This window comes from Melanostigma gelatinosum, assembly GCF_949748355.1.
Source record: "Melanostigma gelatinosum genome assembly, chromosome: 10".
Lineage (NCBI taxonomy): Eukaryota > Metazoa > Chordata > Actinopteri > Perciformes > Zoarcidae > Melanostigma > Melanostigma gelatinosum.
The window spans coordinates 3,222,940-3,243,509 of NC_136643.1; the positions used below are offsets into that span (position 1 = coordinate 3,222,940).

At 49.7% G+C, this 20,570-nt stretch overlaps 1 protein-coding gene across 1 annotated transcript; it reads left to right on the top strand.

Annotated features, from left to right (window-relative positions):
• Window positions 1-7,756: 7,756 nt before the first annotated feature.
• Window positions 7,757-19,754, top strand: LOC306783053 (high affinity cGMP-specific 3',5'-cyclic phosphodiesterase 9A; the record flags this gene model as incomplete). The annotated part of the gene is made up of 14 exons (XM_079276585.1): window positions 7,757-7,772; window positions 8,128-8,277; window positions 8,371-8,422; window positions 8,677-8,779; window positions 10,005-10,147; window positions 10,247-10,306; window positions 12,120-12,297; window positions 13,319-13,441; window positions 14,414-14,506; window positions 14,633-14,700; window positions 14,800-14,902; window positions 18,967-19,071; window positions 19,247-19,393; window positions 19,560-19,754. The coding sequence occupies 14 exons, from the start codon at window positions 7,757-7,759 to the stop codon at window positions 19,752-19,754; spliced, it is 1,536 nt and encodes a 511-aa protein (XP_079132711.1).
• Window positions 19,755-20,570: the final 816 nt, after the last annotated feature.

The window sequence follows — 20,570 nt, forward strand, 5'->3', positions numbered from 1 at the left end:
TTGATGAAGAGTTGGTTCTCCAGTAAGCGGTGAAGGACCTGACTGACATGGTGGCAATGTTCCTGTAGGTTTGAGGAGTAAATCAGAATGTTGTCGATGTAGACAAACACAAACCGGTTGAGAAAATCCCTGAGCACGTCGTTCACCAAAGCCTGGAAAATGGCTGGTGCATTTGAAAGTCCGAATGGCATGACCAGGTACTCAAAATGTCCCAGGGGAGTGTTGAAAGCGGTCTTCCACTCGTCCCCCTCTCGTATCCGAACCAAGTGGTAAGCATTGCGGAGGTCTAGCTTGGTGAAAATTGTGGCACCGGGTAGGGATTCAAAAGCAGAGTTGATTAGGGGTAGTGGATACCTGTTCCGGGTGGTGATCTGGTTTAACCCTCGGTAGTCGATGCAAGGACGGAGACTCTTGTCCTTCTTGGCCACGAAGAAAAACCCTGCTCCCACCGGGGACGATGACGGGCGGATAATTCCAGCAGCGAGGGAGTCTGTGATATAGGTCTCCATCGACTCGCGTTCAGGTCGGGAAAGGTTGTATAGTCGGCTGGAGGGCAGGGTGGCGCCGGAGAATAGCTCTATGGCGCAATCGTAGGGTCGGTGGGGTGGCAGGGAAAGGGCTCGTTCCTTGTTGAATGCCTCGCTGAGATCTGCGTACTCCAAAGGGACCGAGGTGAGGTCAGTTCCGGTCGTAGGGGTGTGGCGAGAAGAGGTCTGCCGGGGAATGGCGGACTTGAGGCACCTCGAAAGACATGTAGGGCTCCATCTGATGATTCTGTTTCCTGCCCAGTCTATCTGTGGGTTGTGGTCCAGGAGCAAAGGATGGCCCAGAACCAGGGGCGTCAGGGGCGTAGAGAAGACGTAAAAACAGATCTCATGTTGGTGGTTTCCTGACACAAGCAGGGTAATAGGGCAAGTCCGGTGCGTGATATTGGTCAAGTGACTGCCATCCAGAGCGTTTGCCTGAAGAGGGCATTCCAACTCCTCCAAGGGAATCCCATGAGCGAAGGCCAAGGAGGAGTCCAAAAAACTCTGTTCTGCTCCGGAGTCAATCAGGGCCAAGACCGGTAGAGCACCGGATGGCAGGCATAACTTAGCTGGTAGTGTGAGACGGGACTTGGGACGGGGAAGTCGGGTGGAGTCGCTCGCCAGTATTCCCACTCTTACCGGCGAGCCCTCTCTTTTGGGCGCACCGGGCAGACAGGGATACGGTGACCCGGCTCGCCGCAGTAGAGGCAGGCTTCTGAACGGATTCGTCGCTCCCTCTCATCCTGAGACAGATGGAACCGTCCCAACTGCATGGGTTCATCCCGATCCACGGGAGAAGGTGCCGGAGCGGGCGAGTGCTGGAGGCCTGGGCTGCGGCGGCGAGGTGGAACTGGGGACCGGTGACCGGAAGTAGTTACTGGCTGACGAACCGGAGCCGGGAGCCTGTGATTACACTCTCTCCGACGCTCCTACATCCGAGTATCCAGTCGGATGGTGAGAGCGATCAGGTCTTCCAGTGTCTTAGCCTCCTCCAGAACAGCGAGCTCGTCCTTTAATCCCTCCGACAGGCTGCTGAGAAAAACCCCCTTTAGCGCCCTCTCCGCCCAACCGGACTCTGCGGCCAGGATGCGAAAGTCAATGGAATGTTCAGCGGCGCTAGCAGAGCCCTGACGGAGGCGGAGGAGGTTCTGAACAGCGACCTGAGAGTATGTAGGGTGGTCGAAAGCTCTCTTAAACGCCTCCAGGTATTGTCCAAAAGAAACCGTATCTAACAGGTTCTGAGTGAACCAGGCCTGGGCCCAGTCGAGAGCACGGCCATGTAGTAACCCGATCAGATAGGCAATCTTAGAACTGTCCGATGCATACGTGCAGGGCTGTTGGTTGAACACAAACGTCATCTGGAGCAGAAAACCTCTGCATCCTCTCATGTCTCCGTGGAAAGGTTCAGGAGACGGAACAAATGACTCACGGACCCGGGGATCTGCAAGTGGAAATCCTGCTGTGGCTGCTGGGTCCATAGTTATGGTCAGTCCGTTCTGTTATGATGTGGTGTGTTCATGGACCCGAATGCAGACTCAGACAGCAGAGTTCTATTTCAAAACCACGATAATTTATTTCTCTCAGTCAAGGTAAAAGACAGGAAATGGACAAAGTCAATAGGAGGCGTCTCCACGCCTCCGCACGGTTCCAAGCCGGAAAGTGGCTAATCCTGCTGAGCGGCAGACGAAGCAGACAGGAAAACTGTCAAACGTCAGTACGGAGGCGTGTCCTCGCGCTCCGCTCGGATCTTAGCCGGGAAGTGGCCGGTCCGCGTCCGCGGCTGGCAGGCAGGCTGGATCGTCTGTGTGACACCCGAGGCTCGACACAGGAACGCCAAGACTACACAGTTGATCTCCGAGGAACTAACTGGAAGGCTTCCTCGTACAGGTGAAAACCCGAGGCTCGACACTGTACGGCAGGCAAGTTGAAAAAACGAAATGCATCGTTAGTAGCGGATCTTCAGAGAGTGAACAAATGGACTACTCACGGGTCGGAATACCAGGTAGGTAAACGGATGGACTGACAACTGGAATGAGAGTGACAGGAGTATTTATGTCAGCTGGAGGTGATCACAGGAGATGAGGCACAGCTGTGCCTACGGAGAGAGGCGCGGCAGTGGGCGGGACTCGTAGGAGGACCCTATTAAGGGAAATACAGCAGAGCTACACACAAATCCTCACAGTACCCCCCCCCCCCCTCAACGTGAGCCTCCCGGCGAACCACCAGGCTTATCGGGGTGCAGGCGAGGGTATGTGCGGAGTAGCTCTGGATCCATAATCCGGGAGCGAGGAACCCAGCATCGTTCCTCCACACCATACCCCACCCAATCAACGAGGTATTGGTAACGCCTACCTCGTCGGCGGACATCCAGGAGACGGTCGACTGTGTAAACCGGACCGCCTTCGATGAGTCGGGGGGGTGGAGGGGGTTCGGCCGGAGGGTTCAGAGGACTGGAGTGAACGGGTTTGAGAAGAGACACATGGAAAACAGGGTGGATCCTCATGGATTGCGGGAGCTTGAGCTTGACCGTGACCGGGTTGATAACGGAGACAATGGGGAACGGGCCAATGAATCTGGGAGAGAGCTTCTTGGATTCAGTGCGTAGGGGTATGTCCTTGGTGTAAAGCCAGACCTGTTGGCCGGGAAGATAGGTGGGGGCGGGTGTGCGGCGGCGATCAGCCAGACGCTTGTTTTGTTCGGAAGAATGAAGTAGGGCGGCACGAGTCTCTCTCCAGACTCTTCTGCATCGGCGATGGTTGATTTGGACTGACGGGACGGAAATCTCGACCTCTTGGCTGGGTAGAAGGGGAGGTTGGTAGCCAATGGAGGCCTCGAAGGGGGAGAGACCTGTTGCCGTGGAGGTATGGCTGTTGTGTGCGTACTCTATCCAGGCCAAGTGACGACTCCAGGAAGATGGATGTGCCGCCGCTACACACCGGAGCATGGCTTCTAGCTCCTGGTTCAGCCTCTCGGTCTGCCCATTGGTCTGGGGGTGAAAGCCGGAGGGGAGGCTAGTAGTGGCACCGAGGCTGCGGCAGAACGCCTTCCAAACTTGGGAGGAGAACTGAGGACCCCGATCAGAAACAATATCCATAGGGATGCCGTGGAGTCTAAAGACATGTTGAACCAACAAGGCTGCGGTCTCGTGGGCCGATGGTAGCTTGGGAAGGGGAATAAAGTGAGCTGCCTTGGAAAACCGGTCCACGATGGTAAGGATGACCGTGTTGTTCTCGGAGGGAGGAAATCCGGTGACGAAGTCCAATGCCATATGCGACCAAGGCCTGTGGGGAACAGGCAGAGGTCGTAATAGTCCAACAGGGGGTCTGTGTGAGGCCTTGTTGCGCGCACAGGTGGTACAGGCTAGGACGTACACTCGGGTGTCATTGTCCAAGGATGGCCACCAGAAGGAGCGCCGGAGCCAGTTGATTGTACGTCTTATCCCAGGGTGGCCGGAGAGTCGGGAGTCATGAGCCCATTGTAGGACCCGGGAACGGACGGAAAGGGGAACGAACAGGTGCCCAGGAGGAACACCTCCTGGGTCTGGCTGGGTCTGCTGAGCACTGCACTCTATCGCCCAGGTGAGAACCCCTAGGACACAGGCAGGTAGACCAATCATGTCCAGAGCTGGGTCAACCTCGTCTGGGGAAAACTGCAGAGAGAGGGCGTCTGGCTTGATGTTCTTACTTCCTGGGCGGTAGGTGATGGTGAAGTTGAAACGGGCAAAGAACAGAGCCCAACAGGCTTGGCGGGAGTTCAGTCGCCGGGCAGAATGGATGTATTCGAGATTTCGGTGGTCTGTCCACACAATGAACGGGTGGACTGACCCCTCCAACCAATGTCTCCATTCCTCCAGAGCCAGCTTGATGGCCAATAACTCCCGGTTGCCCACATCATAGTTCCGCTCGGCCGGGGAAAGGCGGCGAGAGAAAAAAGCACACGGACGGAGCTTAGAGTCAGTGGTTGAGCGTTGTGATAATACTGCTCCTACTCCAGTGTCGGAGGCGTCCACCTCGACCAAGAACTGGAGGCTTTCATCCGGCTGTACTAGGATGGGGGCTGATGTGAATCGCTCCTTGAGGGCATTAAACGCCCGGTCAGCCTCGGGGGACCAGGAAAAAAACCACCTTAGAGGAGGCGAGTCTGGTTAGGGGTGAAGCCGTCTGACTGTAGTTCCGAATGAACCGGCGGTAGAAGTTTGCAAATCCTAGGAACTGCTGGAGCTTCTTCCAGTTAGAGGGGACCGGCCATTCGGTGACCGCTTTAACCTTTTCTGGGTCCTTCCGAATCTGACCCTCCTCAATGATGAAACCAAGAAACTGTACGGAGGTGACATGGAATTCACATTTCTCGGCTTTGATGAAGAGTTGGTTCTCCAGTAAGCGGTGAAGGACCTGACTGACATGGTGGCAATGTTCCTGTAGGTTTGAGGAGTAAATCAGAATGTTGTCGATGTAGACAAACACAAACCGGTTGAGAAAATCCCTGAGCACGTCGTTCACCAAAGCCTGGAAAATGGCTGGTGCATTTGAAAGTCCGAATGGCATGACCAGGTACTCAAAATGTCCCAGGGGAGTGTTGAAAGCGGTCTTCCACTCGTCCCCCTCTCGTATCCGAACCAAGTGGTAAGCATTGCGGAGGTCTAGCTTGGTGAAAATTGTGGCACCGGGTAGGGATTCAAAAGCAGAGTTGATTAGGGGTAGTGGATACCTGTTCCGGGTGGTGATCTGGTTTAACCCTCGGTAGTCGATGCAAGGACGGAGACTCTTGTCCTTCTTGGCCACGAAGAAAAACCCTGCTCCCACCGGGGACGATGACGGGCGGATAATTCCAGCAGCGAGGGAGTCTGTGATATAGGTCTCCATCGACTCGCGTTCAGGTCGGGAAAGGTTGTATAGTCGGCTGGAGGGCAGGGTGGCGCCGGAGAATAGCTCTATGGCGCAATCGTAGGGTCGGTGGGGTGGCAGGGAAAGGGCTCGTTCCTTGTTGAATGCCTCGCTGAGATCTGCGTACTCCAAAGGGACCGAGGTGAGGTCAGTTCCGGTCGTAGGGGTGTGGCGAGAAGAGGTCTGCCGGGGAATGGCGGACTTGAGGCACCTCGAAAGACATGTAGGGCTCCATCTGATGATTCTGTTTCCTGCCCAGTCTATCTGTGGGTTGTGGTCCAGGAGCAAAGGATGGCCCAGAACCAGGGGCGTCAGGGGCGTAGAGAAGACGTAAAAACAGATCTCATGTTGGTGGTTTCCTGACACAAGCAGGGTAATAGGGCAAGTCCGGTGCGTGATATTGGTCAAGTGACTGCCATCCAGAGCGTTTGCCTGAAGAGGGCATTCCAACTCCTCCAAGGGAATCCCATGAGCGAAGGCCAAGGAGGAGTCCAAAAAACTCTGTTCTGCTCCGGAGTCAATCAGGGCCAAGACCGGTAGAGCACCGGATGGCAGGCATAACTTAGCTGGTAGTGTGAGACGGGACTTGGGACGGGGAAGTCGGGTGGAGTCGCTCGCCAGTATTCCCACTCTTACCGGCGAGCCCTCTCTTTTGGGCGCACCGGGCAGACAGGGATACGGTGACCCGGCTCGCCGCAGTAGAGGCAGGCTTCTGAACGGATTCGTCGCTCCCTCTCATCCTGAGACAGATGGAACCGTCCCAACTGCATGGGTTCATCCCGATCCACGGGAGAAGGTGCCGGAGCGGGCGAGTGCTGGAGGCCTGGGCTGCGGCGGCGAGGTGGAACTGGGGACCGGTGACCGGAAGTAGTTACTGGCTGACGAACCGGAGCCGGGAGCCTGTGATTACACTCTCTCCGACGCTCCTACATCCGAGTATCCAGTCGGATGGTGAGAGCGATCAGGTCTTCCAGTGTCTTAGCCTCCTCCAGAACAGCGAGCTCGTCCTTTAATCCCTCCGACAGGCTGCTGAGAAAAACCCCCTTTAGCGCCCTCTCCGCCCAACCGGACTCTGCGGCCAGGATGCGAAAGTCAATGGAATGTTCAGCGGCGCTAGCAGAGCCCTGACGGAGGCGGAGGAGGTTCTGAACAGCGACCTGAGAGTATGTAGGGTGGTCGAAAGCTCTCTTAAACGCCTCCAGGTATTGTCCAAAAGAAACCGTATCTAACAGGTTCTGAGTGAACCAGGCCTGGGCCCAGTCGAGAGCACGGCCATGTAGTAACCCGATCAGATAGGCAATCTTAGAACTGTCCGATGCATACGTGCAGGGCTGTTGGTTGAACACAAACGTCATCTGGAGCAGAAAACCTCTGCATCCTCTCATGTCTCCGTGGAAAGGTTCAGGAGACGGAACAAATGACTCACGGACCCGGGGATCTGCAAGTGGAAATCCTGCTGTGGCTGCTGGGTCCATAGTTATGGTCAGTCCGTTCTGTTATGATGTGGTGTGTTCATGGACCCGAATGCAGACTCAGACAGCAGAGTTCTATTTCAAAACCACGATAATTTATTTCTCTCAGTCAAGGTAAAAGACAGGAAATGGACAAAGGCAATAGGAGGCGTCTCCACGCCTCCGCACGGTTCCAAGCCGGAAAGTGGCTAATCCTGCTGAGCGGCAGACGAAGCCGACAGGAAAACTGTCAAATGTCAGTACGGAGGCGCGTCCTCGCGCACCGCTCGGATCTTAGCCGGGAAGTGGCCGGTCCGCGTCCGCGGCTGGCAGGCAGGCTGGATCGTCTGTGTGACACCCGAGGCTCGACACAGGAACGCCAAGACTACACAGTTGATCTCCGAGGAACTAACTGGAAGGCTTCCTCGTACAGGTGAAAACCCGAGGCTCGACACTGTACGGCAGGCAAGTTGAAAAAACGAAATGCATCGTTAGTAGCGGATCTTCAGAGAGTGAACAAATGGACTACTCACGGGTCGGAATACCAGGTAGGTAAATGGATGGACTGACAACTGGAATGAGAGTGACAGGAGTATTTATGTCAGCTGGAGGCGATCACAGGAGATGAGGCACAGCTGTGCCTATGGAGAGAGGCGCGGCAGTGGGCGGGACTCGTAGGAGGACCCCATTGAGGGAAATACAGCAGAGCTAGACACAAATCCTCACAGTTAAAAATGGATTTTGGTCAAGATCCTCTGCAGCCCTGTTCCAGAGGTCTTTTTGCACAATCTGGCAACTGAAAAGTTGTTCTTGTTGCTGGTTTGATGATAATAATTGTATGATCTGTGAAGACATTGAAAGATTTTGTTCACAATAATAAAGGATTGGGTGCCTCATGTACCACGGCCCGGGTCTGAATCCAACCTGTGGCTCTTTGCTGCATGTGGATCCCTCGCTCCCTCCTCCCCCGTCTCTCTCTCCCTCCTCCCCCGTCTCTCTCTCTCTCCTCCCCCGTCTCTCTCTCTCTCCTCTCTAAAGGCAGAAAATTGCCCAACAAATAACCTGAAAGAAAAACACGTATTAACCATTTATTAAGGGTTCCTTTTAAAAACGGGTACCTAAAAGCTTGACAAATATATTATAACTCAAGGACCATTACCAGGGCTTTCCAGCCACACCCCGTGGTCTTCCTGAGCAGTTGAGGTAAACTGTGAAATCATTTCTCAGAGCATAGTGTGAACTGAGCGGCGAGCTGTTCCTTTTCAGATCTGTTCCGCTGTGCAGCCGAGGCAGGACCCCATGACATCCTGAAGCTGTACAACCCCAAAGGCAACATCATCAACATCTCCCCGAGTCTGGAGCCCAACAGCCCAACCTCCTGCTACAAGCTGGAGGTGGTGGCCGCTGACAGCAACAGTGAGCCGTTAGGTATCTTTGCACCCTGGGAATCGCAGTACATGGGCTCATTTCAAAATTGTTGATGGACTTCCTCTTGTCTTGTGATTCCAGCTGCGGAGCTTGCTGGTGCACTCGGATTTGACCTCTCCTCTATGGAGAAAAGGTAAAGGTGGGAAATAAGGAAAACAGGACATACTTAGATATATCCCTGAGGATAAATATGATTCACATTTAACGTGAACGGTGAAAGAGGCAGTTATAGAAGTTTTATGAATAATCAGAGATCAGGTGTTTAGGTGCTTTATACTTTGAACCAGAGGGGCAGATGGACAATGCAAGACGTTGAGACTTTGAACAGCCCAAACCAAAGATATATATGTGTGATGACGTAACACCTCCCTGACGGTGTGATCTCAGACTGCAGGACCTGGAGAAGAACATCCTGATCGAGGCCGGTGAGACTCCTGCAGTTGTGTACGAGATGAAGAAACAGGTGGATTCATTCCAGGAGAAACTAGAGGTGCAGTACTCTTTAAAGATACTCTGCAAATGTGGGAAAAAGTACATGGAACTTATTAATATGATAATACAAAGATATAATTAAAGATTAAACAATCCCTTATTAGTGGGGGAATTTGTTCTCTGCATTTGACCCATATATATTGGGAGCAGTGGGCTGCCCCTGAGAAGCGCCCGGGGAGCAGTTAGAGGTTTAGTGTCTTGCTCAGGGACACTTCGGCACAGCACACGTAGTAACCAAAGATCGAACCGCGAACCTTGCGGTGACCAGACAACCATCTCTACCATGAGCCACGGTCGCCCCTGAATCATAATCATCTGCATCGGGAGTTTTTTAATCCTCATCAGAAAAATAAATGTTACTGACCCAAGCCAACCGTGAAGTCACCCGTTGGTTTGTGGACTACGATTTTGTCCATCTTGTTTTCTTGCAATGAGAAGTGACACGAGAGGGTGGAGCTTAGTACAACCGAACGATGATGAAGACATTTTCAGTCGACCAAAATGTTACAATGATCCTTCATGAACCGAAAACACACGTGAAAGGGAAAGTTTTAAGACGAAAACACAGACAACTCCCAGACCGGACAACGCTGTGGCAGAGACCTGTCAATCACAGTAGTCCCGCCCTAAAGCATCCCCTGCTTTATGGTCTGTGTGACTCTAAATGGACCATCATGTACTAAATGAACATCATGCTGTATTGAAGAAGACTTGAAACTCATGTTTACAATGTTTACTGAGGGAATAAATCAAGAAAGTAGAGTAATTTTCTCATAGACTTCTATACAACCAGAGGAGTCTTTGCAACCAGAGGCCTGATTGCCGTTCGAAAGAATGCAACTTTAAGGCACTTCTGCGTTGGTCTCACTTTTCAGAAGCGGAGGTTGCTGCTTGGTTTCATATGAAGTGGGATAGTAAGACAAAAACAATGTTGTAATTAGATTTACTTTGTATTTTACAGCTGCACTTATAAATAATGTGGCATTACTGGTGAATTAAATGTGTAATGTGTAATGTGAAAAGGGTTGCTGACATGTGATGACCTCAGAGAGAATTATCACCCGACTCCTCGATTCCCTGAGCTCTGCTGACCTTTTTAGCATCTTTATTTCATTGGTTTTGTCATCATCCTTGTTTCCACATTAGCAGGAAGCTGTTTTCAGATAATCTATCATTCCTGAAGTGCCAGATTTGATGTGCTGCTCCAACCCGTCTCTTTTCAGAGTGTGGAGCATCTGAGCTGGCTGGGATTGTTTAAAGACCTGTCAGATTTAACACACAAGCCCTCCCCCTTCTACCACAAGAGAACCCTGCATAAGACCAGGAAGGAGTGCGAGCATGTGCGGGAAAAGTTTCTACAAATGAGGCACGTTCACATGCAAACCTCACTAAAAACTACACTGCCTTCCATATATTATATGTTCAAATATAGTAACCATTCATGCTTATGCTGTTGTCACTGCAGCTCCCTGGAAGTGTCAGAGGAGGTGAGGCAGTACTTAAAGACCCCGACCTTTGATAACTGGTAAGTATCCACCAGTATGAGTCTGGAGATGATTAGTGTCTCCTGCAGCATCGTGGTCATGACCACGGTGTGCAAACCACCAGTGCACCTGTGTCCTCAGTATACAGTGAGGCAGACGGTCGCGGTCGTGCCCGACAAGCACCTCTAATGCACTTCTGAGGATGGGAGACGTCACCCCTTTCCTCTGATGAACACACTCATCTCAATATGAATAGGCCTGCAGAGGCTCACAAATCAAAAGGTCTTTGTGAGGCCATGTTTGAAGTGGGCTTCATGGGGAGGAAGCGCATGCTGCATTCAGCGAGGCTTGCTCATGTCCAAAAAAGCTTTTAAAGCAAACCCACAATGGCGGCGGTGGATGGATATGCGGCCATGCGCAGGCTACAGAATGAGAACTGAAGCTCGGGCGTCACCTGATCAAACTGAATGAGAGGATTCCTTTGAAACCCCGATCAAATATTTCTTTCTGTGGGCATAGAGGTATTATGAAGGATGAGGCTGGTGTTATTGTGTTATTCTACATTTTTGATTGGTGTCAAGAGAACCCATAAATGATCGTGTATTTTAGTACCTATTATGCTTTTCGTATAATAGCCGTTTTATACCGAACCCTCTTCCCTACCCGTCTGCTCATCACCAAGCCATTTATGCTGAAGACCTACACCTTTAAAAAATATTAATTTTTTTTATAAAAGTTCAGCAATTTCCTGAAACAGCTGGGCACTGTAGTTTTTATCAAACAGAAGTAAATTGAGCATTTTTGGGGACTATTTTCAGCTATGGATTCATACATATATTTCCCGCAGTAAAACAGTGTATGTGGAGATAAAATACACTTGTGTGTGTGTGTTCATGGTAATGATGGATTATATCACCCAATGCAACAGTGCATCTCATTGCTCTATGGTACAGAGGAATATATTAGTTAAGGCTTTGTATACATAATACTTGTTTGTATATATATATATATATACATATAACAGTCTATCAGATGACAAATGGTTAGCTATATTTACTGTATATATACATTTATACTTTATTGCAAGTGTTTTCAAAATGTATTTTTGGCTTTATATATATACACAGTGTGATGCTTGGATGAAACCTTTAAATATGGTATCACAGATACTGCTGTTGAGACTAAAATGTAAATTCACAAAATGTTTTTAGGTGAGGTGCCTTCATTAAAGGCAGGGTTGGTAATCTTCTTCAAAAACATTTTTGATATCTAAATTTAAATTGTCATTACATCCTGACAGCAATCAATGAATCAGACGCTCTGACAAAACAAAAACAAGAAACAAAAGGTTGGTTTGTGTGGCTGTCGAGGACTTCAACAAGCCCGTCCAATCATCGCAATCGGCCCGTGTTGATTGGACGAGCTGCCTGCCTGCCTGCCTGCCTGAGCGTGTTCTGCCCGTGCACTCATTGGTCATCACCCAAGTCTTCCAACAGCTGCTGGCTCAACAGCTGTGGGTACCAGCAATAGCCATGTTGGTTGTTTACGTACAGTATATAATGATAGGTTGTGGGAGTGGCTTTGGAGGGAGGACTGAAGGGAAGTGTTTCTTTCTTGCTAGATTTAGCAACTTTTGGAGTGAGTGATGCTAGCTCCCTTCATTGGAAAAGAGTTGGCAACTCAGGGCTGGGTTTTTAAGTTGGACCATTTAAAAAATAAATCTTTCTGGTTTCCCAACATTACCAACCCAGCCTTTAACCCATTTGATGTTTCCTTTTTTAATCCTGAGCATTGGTATTTGTATTTGTAGATATAAGTGCCCTCCCATGGCGTATTTTGTGTGTGTCGGTGCAGGCAGTGGGAGGACGCAGAGATCATGGTGCTCCTTCAGGTCATGTACACAGATTTAGATTTCATAGCGGCTTTCAACATCGAGCCAGAAGTACTGCAACAGTTCCTGTTTGAGGTCTACCGACGATACAACAACATCCCTTTCCACAACTTCAAGCACTGCTTCTGTGTCACCCAGATGGTGAGTGTGTGTATGTGTGTGTATGTGTGTGCGCTTTTTTGAGAGACGTTTTATCGGAGCAAATCATGGAAAGCCCAATCGTGTCTGTAATCATGAAATAGTGCAATTATGCCATCACCTTGATTGTTAATTGGTGAAGTGCATCTGGTCCTCAGAGTTAAGAGGTGACTCAGATCAGTGGACAATCGATCGTCTCAACACATCCACGAAAGAAGACACTTGTTGGTTTGAATTATATCCTTTAGCATTTCTTGAAAAATTAGTTAATGCAAAAAGGATTCATTTCTCTCAACCTGCATTAAAAACCTTGATAAACCCACTTAAAGCAACGGTATCTGCTCTTCTCCAGATAGCTTAATGTTTGCAAGGTAAAAATCTGTGCACTTAGCCAGCTGAAGAGCCAGATATCCTTCTCTGGAGTCGGTGGAGACCAAAGCAGGAGCTAAAAGGAGAGTCAATATTAGACACACCTTGGTCAGGTGGCAAGAAACACAACTTAAAATGCATTACAATGTTGCTCCATGACTGCTGGATGTTTAAGCAAGCAATTGTTGCATGCTTACATGTTAGCCATATCAACTTTATAAGCCGATGGTGCTGGCTGTGTATCTGTCTGTAATTGTGTCAAGCAGCATGTTGACTCACTATCCTTTAAAAGTCTCGTTCTTCAAACTGCACTCATCAATATTTGTATAGAAAAACGGATACAATGACTATATGTATAGTGTGAAAATGGGTTGCGGGACAATAAGCTCTGAGCTTTTTAGCATCTTTCAGCTCATTTCTTTCGGATTAATAATGTAGTGGTTGATTTGCTAGCAGGCAGCTGTTATCAACATGAACAAACTCTGATAAGCCAGTGGCAATCTACCTGCACCAGCAGATAGCAGTAAGACAAAGTTAACAAGCATCTGGGCAAATCTTTTCATCTTCAAGAGTAGATGGCAGCCTTCTTTTTCCACATTAAGGACATGATAATACCTCCCGTTCTCATTCTGTACTACTGTTTATCTCTGAGCAGATGTATGGTTTGATCTGGCTGACTGACCTGAAGAGTAAGATGGACAGCGTGGACCTGCTGATCATGCTGACCTGTGCGGTCTGCCACGACCTCGACCACACAGGATACAACAACGCCTATCAGGTATATGAAACCCCGTCTTTGGGAGCCACAACAGAAAGCGTCATTTTGAACGATACACACATGATTTGTCTGGAATCCTCATATTCACTTCAGCTGAACGTAAGAATGTCTTTTTTTGTGGATTTCGAGAAACCTCTGACGGCCTTTGCACACCAAGTACAAATATTTGGTTAGCGTTCTTTTTCCATTTTTCCATCATCCAATAAAAATTGGTAGCCACAGAACACTGAGACCGATGCGTTTTATTGCAAAATGTAGTTATACGAGACGAAGCTGAATAAATGACTGCATAATGGATAGCGCTAGTCCAAAATGGGGCGACATGATCACCTGCCACAATCTAAATTTTAATTCTGCATCTCTGTATTCTTGAATTTGTTTGTCGTAAAGTGCTTTGTGCTAGCAGACGTCAATCAGCTCATCAAACATTTGAACTTGGTTGTTTTTAAACGTGTTACATTTAGAGACAAAAACTTCAGACGTGGTGTGCAAATGCTTTTCCATGATGATGCTTTAAGAAGGGATCTTTTCACAGCTGCTTTGGACAAGAGGAACAATGACAACGACCAGTAACACGTTCTTTATTATTATGGACATATATGTATTAAGACAGACTTGAAATAAATGTGAACCAACTCTTTAAATTTGGTTGTCGAATAATTCGGATCCAGAGATGTATCAAGGGAGATATTTCACAGTGGAGAAATGTGGCAAAGCTATCTAGTAGTGTTGGGGATTTTTACTCTAATATCTTGAAATTGAATAAATTGAATAATTTCTATATTACATATATGCTGATCGCTACCAATATAGTTCCTATATTTGCTAAAATTGGCCAGTTGTATCGTCTTATATATACTGGTACTTGTGACATAACCTCAGTGGCTATTGTACCGACGCATACAGAAGCGCTTCAGCATCAACTATTTAAAGTTCATCACAAGCTCCAAACTGAAGTGTGACCTCTTTCAGATAAATGCTCGGACTGAACTTGCTCTCCGCTACAACGACATCTCTCCACTGGAGAACCACCACTGTGCTGTAGCTTTTGAGATCCTAGAGAAGGTAAGGATGATGACTCGCTGTTTGTTCAAAACCTTCTGTCCAGGCTGCCATCACACATCCACTTTAGCATGGAGCCTGTACACTCTGCAGTCAGAGACAATGAACAGAGGGCTTTCTGTTTTGTAGACAGAGAGCAACATCTTCAGAAACTTGTCCATGGATCAATACAAACGGATTAGAGAAGGGATCATCAAGTGAGATCACCTCTCTGATTCTCTAAGCGTGCACATTTACTCATGTTATGATAGCGCAGCAGCATGGGCTATGGGTTTTATTCTATGTCCTCATTGCAGATGCATCCTGGCCACTGACATGACGCGGCACAATGAAATTCTCAACAGGTTCAAGTCCATCCTGCCAGCATTTGACTTCACCAACAAGGACCACAGAGAAGTGGTGAGAGGAGAGCAAACAGGCCTCTGTGGCAATATGATTCCATATTCATAACTCATGTAACTTCATGTTCAGACAGTATTTGTGTATACTCAGGGGTGGCTTTGTATTTAATTTTAGAGGTATCTGAAAAGGGACATTAAGATCTATTCTTAATGCAGGTGAGTGCCATTCAAAAGGACAATACGACGGCACACATATAAAGTCAAACTATTTCAGACAAATGCACACAAGACAGAAATGATAAAAGTGGAATAATATAACCAATAGAATACCATGACAAGAGAAACTGTGCATTTTTGAAACGTGACTTAAATTGAATAAATAGTTCAATTTGGATTTAAACATTCTAATCAAAATCCAGGCTATAGAGGCATTTGTATTTTTATGATTAACATCAACACATTGAGCTTCTCTTAGATCCTCAGGCAGACTGTTCCAACAGCATAAGAATATATTTCACTAACAAGGACCACACCAATAACAGGATACGTTTCTAGAGTTTTTATTGCGTAATGAATGATAGTTAGGTTTAGGAAGCAGTAGAGGTAGAGAGATGAAGGGATGTAGGGTAGAGGGCCGTAGGGTAGAGGTATGGAAGGGCCGTAGGGTAGAGGGATGGAAGGGCCGTAGGGTAGAGGGATGGAAGGGCCGTAGGGTAGAGGGATGGAAGGGCCGTAGGGTAGAGGGATGGAAGGGCCGTAGGGTAGAGGGATGAAGGGCCGTAGGGTAGAGGGATGAAGGGCCGTAGGGTAGAGGGATGAAGGGCCGTAGGGTAGAGGGATGAAGGGCCGTAGGGTAGAGGGATGGAAGGGCCGTAGGGTAGAGGGATGGAAGGGCCGTAGGGTAGAGGGATGGAAGGGCCGTAGGGTAGAGGGATGGAAGGGCCGTAGGGTAGAGGGATGGAAGGGCCGTAGGGTAGAGGGATGGAAGGGCCGTAGGGTAGAGGGATGGAAGGGCCGTAGGGTAGAGGGATGGAAGGGCCGTAGGGTAGAGGGATGGAAGGGCCGTAGGGTAGAGGGATGGAAGGGCCGTAGGGTAGAGGGATGGAAGGGCCGTAGGGTAGAGGGATGAAGGGCCGTAGGGTAGAGGGATGAAGGGCCGTAGGGTAGAGGGATGAAGGGCCGTAGGGTAGAGGGATGAAGGGCCGTAGGGTAGAGGGATGAAGGGCCGTAGGGTAGAGGGATGAAGGGCCGTAGGGTAGAGGGATGAAGGGCCGTAGGGTAGAGGGATGAAGGGCCGTAGGGTAGAGGGATGAAGGGCCGTAGGGTAGAGGGATGAAGGGCCGTAGGGTAGAGGGATGAAGGGCCGTAGGGTAGAGGGATGAAGGGCCGTAGGGTAGAGGGATGAAGGGCCGTAGGGTAGAGGGATGAAGGGCCGTAGGGTAGAGGGATGAAGGGCCGTAGGGTAGAGGGATGAAGGGCCGTAGGGTAGAGGGATGAAGGGCCGTAGGGTAGAGGGATGAAGGGCCGTAGGGTAGAGGGATCAAGGGCCGTAGGGTAGAGGGATCAAGGGCCGTAGGGTAGAGGGATCAAGGGCCGTAGGGTAGAGGGATCAAGGGCCGTAGGGTAGAGGGATCAAGGGCCGTAGGGTAGAGGGATCAAGGGCCGTAGGGTAGAGGGATCAAGGGCCGTAGGGTAGAGGGATCAAGGGCCGTAGGGTAGAGGGATCAAGGGCCGTAGGGTAGAGGGATCAAGGGCCGTAGGGTAGAGGGATCAAGGGCCGTAGGGTAGAGGGATCAAGGGCCGTAGGGTAGAGGGATGAAGGGCCGTAGGGTAGAGGGATGAAGGGCCGTAGGGTAGAGGGATGAAGGGCCGTAGGGTAGAGGGATGAAGGGCCGTAGGGTAGAGGGATGAAGGGCCGTAGGGTAGAGGGATGAAGGGCCGTAGGGTAGAGGGATGAAGGGCCGTAGGGTAGAGGGATGAAGGGCCGTAGGGTAGAGGGATGAAGGGCCGTAGGGTAGAGGGATGAAGGGCCGTAGGGTAGAGGGATGAAGGGCCGTAGGGTAGAGGGATGAAGGGCCGTAGGGTAGAGGGATGAAGGGCCGTAGGGTAGAGGGATGAAGGGCCGTAGGGTAGAGGGATGAAGGGCCGTAGGGTAGAGGGATGAAGGGCCGTAGGGTAGAGGGATGTAGGGTAGAGGGATGAAGGGCCGTAGGGTAGAGGGATGAAGGGCCGTAGGGTAGAGGGATGAAGGGCCGTAGGGTAGAGGGATGAAGGGCCGTAGGGTAGAGGGATGAAGGGCCGTAGGGTAGAGGGATGAAGGGCCGTAGGGTAGAGGGATGAAGGGCCGTAGGGTAGAGGGATGAAGGGCCGTAGGGTAGAGGGATGAAGGGCCGTAGGGTAGAGGGATGAAGGGCCGTAGGGTAGAGGGATGAAGGGCCGTAGGGTAGAGGGATGAAGGGCCGTAGGGTAGAGGGATGAAGGGCCGTAGGGTAGAGGGATGAAGGGCCGTAGGGTAGAGGGATGAAGGGCCGTAGGGTAGAGGGATGAAGGGCCGTAGGGTAGAGGGATGAAGGGCCGTAGGGTAGAGGGATGAAGGGCCGTAGGGTAGAGGGATGAAGGGCCGTAGGGTAGAGGGATGAAGGGCCGTAGGGTAGAGGGATGAAGGGCCGTAGGGTAGAGGGATGAAGGGCCGTAGGGTAGAGGGATGAAGGGATGTAGGGTAGAGGGATGAAGGGATGTAGGGTAGAGGGATGAAGGGATGTAGGGTAGAGGGATGAAGGGATGTAGGGTAGAGGGATGAAGGGATGTAGGGTAGAGGGATGAAGGGATGTAGGGTAGAGAGATGAAGGGATGTAGGGTAGAGGGATGAAGGGATGTAGGGTAGAGGGATGAAGGGAAGTGATGGACAGTTTGTGTCCGGCGGCTGGTGGGAACGGAGACTGTTGAGTGGGGCCATCTCTGGGAAGCTCCGGCAGTGCAGAGTCCCCTGTCGTTCCTGTAATCCTGCAAGAGAGAAAAAATGGGAAAACAAAAAATTGTTATGTGGTGGTGTAGTAGATGGACCCAAACGCAAGCACACAGCAGGTTTACTCCAGCAAAGACTTCATTTAACTTGTTCAGGAGGATTCACAGAATGAACAAACAAAAACAAACTGTCCAGCAAATTAAAGTCACGCCTATAATCTCCACCGGAGTCGGGAGGGAAACTCGGGCCGCACTCAAAACTGAAAGAACAGAAAACAAACAGGTAATGATCTTCACTGAATCGGTGTTCAGACTTACGTGACCAGACTGGTAACCGGCCGGACTGACGAGGCAGACGACAATAAGGGGTTGACGCCGGTGAAAGACGGTACGACCTGACAACCCCAGACTGCAGGACCAGAGCTTATATAGTGACAGGGGAATCATTAGTGGGACCTGAGTCTGGTGTGTCAGGCTGCAGGAGGTGATCGGCTGGAGTGTCCTCAGCTGTGCACAATCAAGGGTGTGGCCATGGGAGGTGTCTGGAGGCAGAGGACAAACACAGAGCACATGGCACACAATAACAAACGGGGGAATGACAGGCCACATAAGGAGAGGAGATCAGGGGAAACAGAGGTAACACACAACGGGTCAGACAGGGATCCTGGATCCTGACAAAAATGGGGTTGGGCGGGAGGGATGAGAGAACGGAGTCGAAGAGGAAGTGAACAGGTGCGTTGAGCTTAAATACTTGTGCAGGGGAAATGAGCCGTGTTCTGGGCGTGGTCCCGTTCCTGAACTAAGTTTATGAAACTAAATGTATAGCATATTCATGAAATGACAACATTTCATGCTGATGTGACGTAAAAACAGCCGACCTGAGGCGCCATCACAGTTTATACACTTCAAAAGGAAAGCATCGCACTAGTTCAGCCTGCTGGATGTAGAGGCATGCATTAATGGCCACACATTTCAACCCTTTTAAGGACTTTGCCGACATTAGGTTGTATAAATTACAAACGACAAACTTTTCTTGCTTCCAGCGGAGCCCAGGCCTCTGTGAGGGCCCGTCACACTGACAGAGGGTAAACTCTTTACCTCTGTGTTTCTCTCACAGTTCATAGCTGTCTATCTGATTCCTTCCTGTTGTGCGTACAGCTGATGATGATTCTGATCAAAGTGAGCGACATATCCAACGAGGCGCGGCCCATGGAGGTGGCTGAGCCCTGGCTGGACTGTCTTCTGCAGGAATTCTACAACCAGGTGACCGAGTGCTCTTGTATGGAAAGACTGTGGCAACACGCGGATATGAGCTTCACAACTATAGAGGGTTGTTGACACATACAGTTACTCTTCAGGCCAGATTCAGAGGCAACCACGTTAAATCAAATCAAACTAACAGCCCCGCTGCATGTATCGCCCCTCTCTCTGCCCTCAGAGTGATAAGGAGAAGTTAGAGGGTCTTCCCGTCACGCCCTTCATGGACCGGGACAAAGTCAACAAGCCTTCATCTCAAACAGGCTTCATCAGATTTGTCCTTTTGCCTCTCTTCATCGAGCTGGCCAACCTCTTCCCCTGCTTGGAGGTAATTTATTTGAAAAGGTATATCCAGGTAATGTACTAAACCTTTGATTCTGACAAGTCATAGTCGATAATGTTGGGAATCACTTACTAAATGAGAAGTGGACATGGCTGAGGGAAGGTTTGCTCACTCTGGGTGCAATTTGACCAATCCCTGTTTCGTTGTGCAGCAACACATCATCGACCCGGTACGGAAGGCTCTGGATTACTACACAGAGATGGAGAAAGCTCTGGAGAGGGAGAAACAGATCCGGGCTCAGAGTGAGAATGCAGCCAAGAGCAAGGAGACGACTGTGGGCACACAGAGCTCAGCTGACAGCCACACGGAGGCTCTGCCCGAAGCCTCGAAACCAGACGCACAGTGAGCTGGTGGCATGTAAGAACTGGACAGGGCTTCTTATCTGAAGAGCGTATGATCTTAGACTGATTTAAATGTATTTCAACTGTCTGAATGGACTTTGACTTGTTTATTTACTGGGCTAAGCACAAGCACCGTACTCTGCTCCGTCTGTAGTAGTTTTGGTGTCTGCAGTATGAAATGGAATGCGGTGAGGTGGAACCTAACTTTTCCTCGATGAGCTCGATATCATTCTCAACAGTAATGTATTTTTTATATTATAGTATTTCCAAAGTACAGTGCAACACATTTTCGTGAATTATATTTTATGACAAAAACATTTTTGGATTATAAAAGAAACAAGTGACAAATGTTGCATGTTAGGTCACACAATATAATACAATAAAACCTCCGCTGTTGGTTTGGGAGCAAATAAACTCGATATACTGTTGGCTGATTTGGTTGCATTGCATCAAATGTGGTCAGTTGAAAACACACCAGAGACGATCTGGAGATTGGATCACACCAGCTGCTACGCCGACAGGGCCCTACTAAAGCCCCGGGCGTCATAAGGTACAGACCATATGTAGAAAAGTGTCACTCTGTGTGTGTATGTGGTATGGACTGCTGTTTCTTTGCCATCACGTCCGTGGTTCTCATGCAGCGTTTCAGACAATTCGGAGGTCAGAATCTTCCCAGTTGAGATTTCCTAATCCCCACGTCCAGGCGTTGCAGGTGGACGACTCCAAGCGTTAACTGATGTACACACAAATAAACGCTCAGCAATAACTTGTCATTTTAAACGTTTTCACAAATAACTTTTGGGTTTGAGAAGATAACTTTC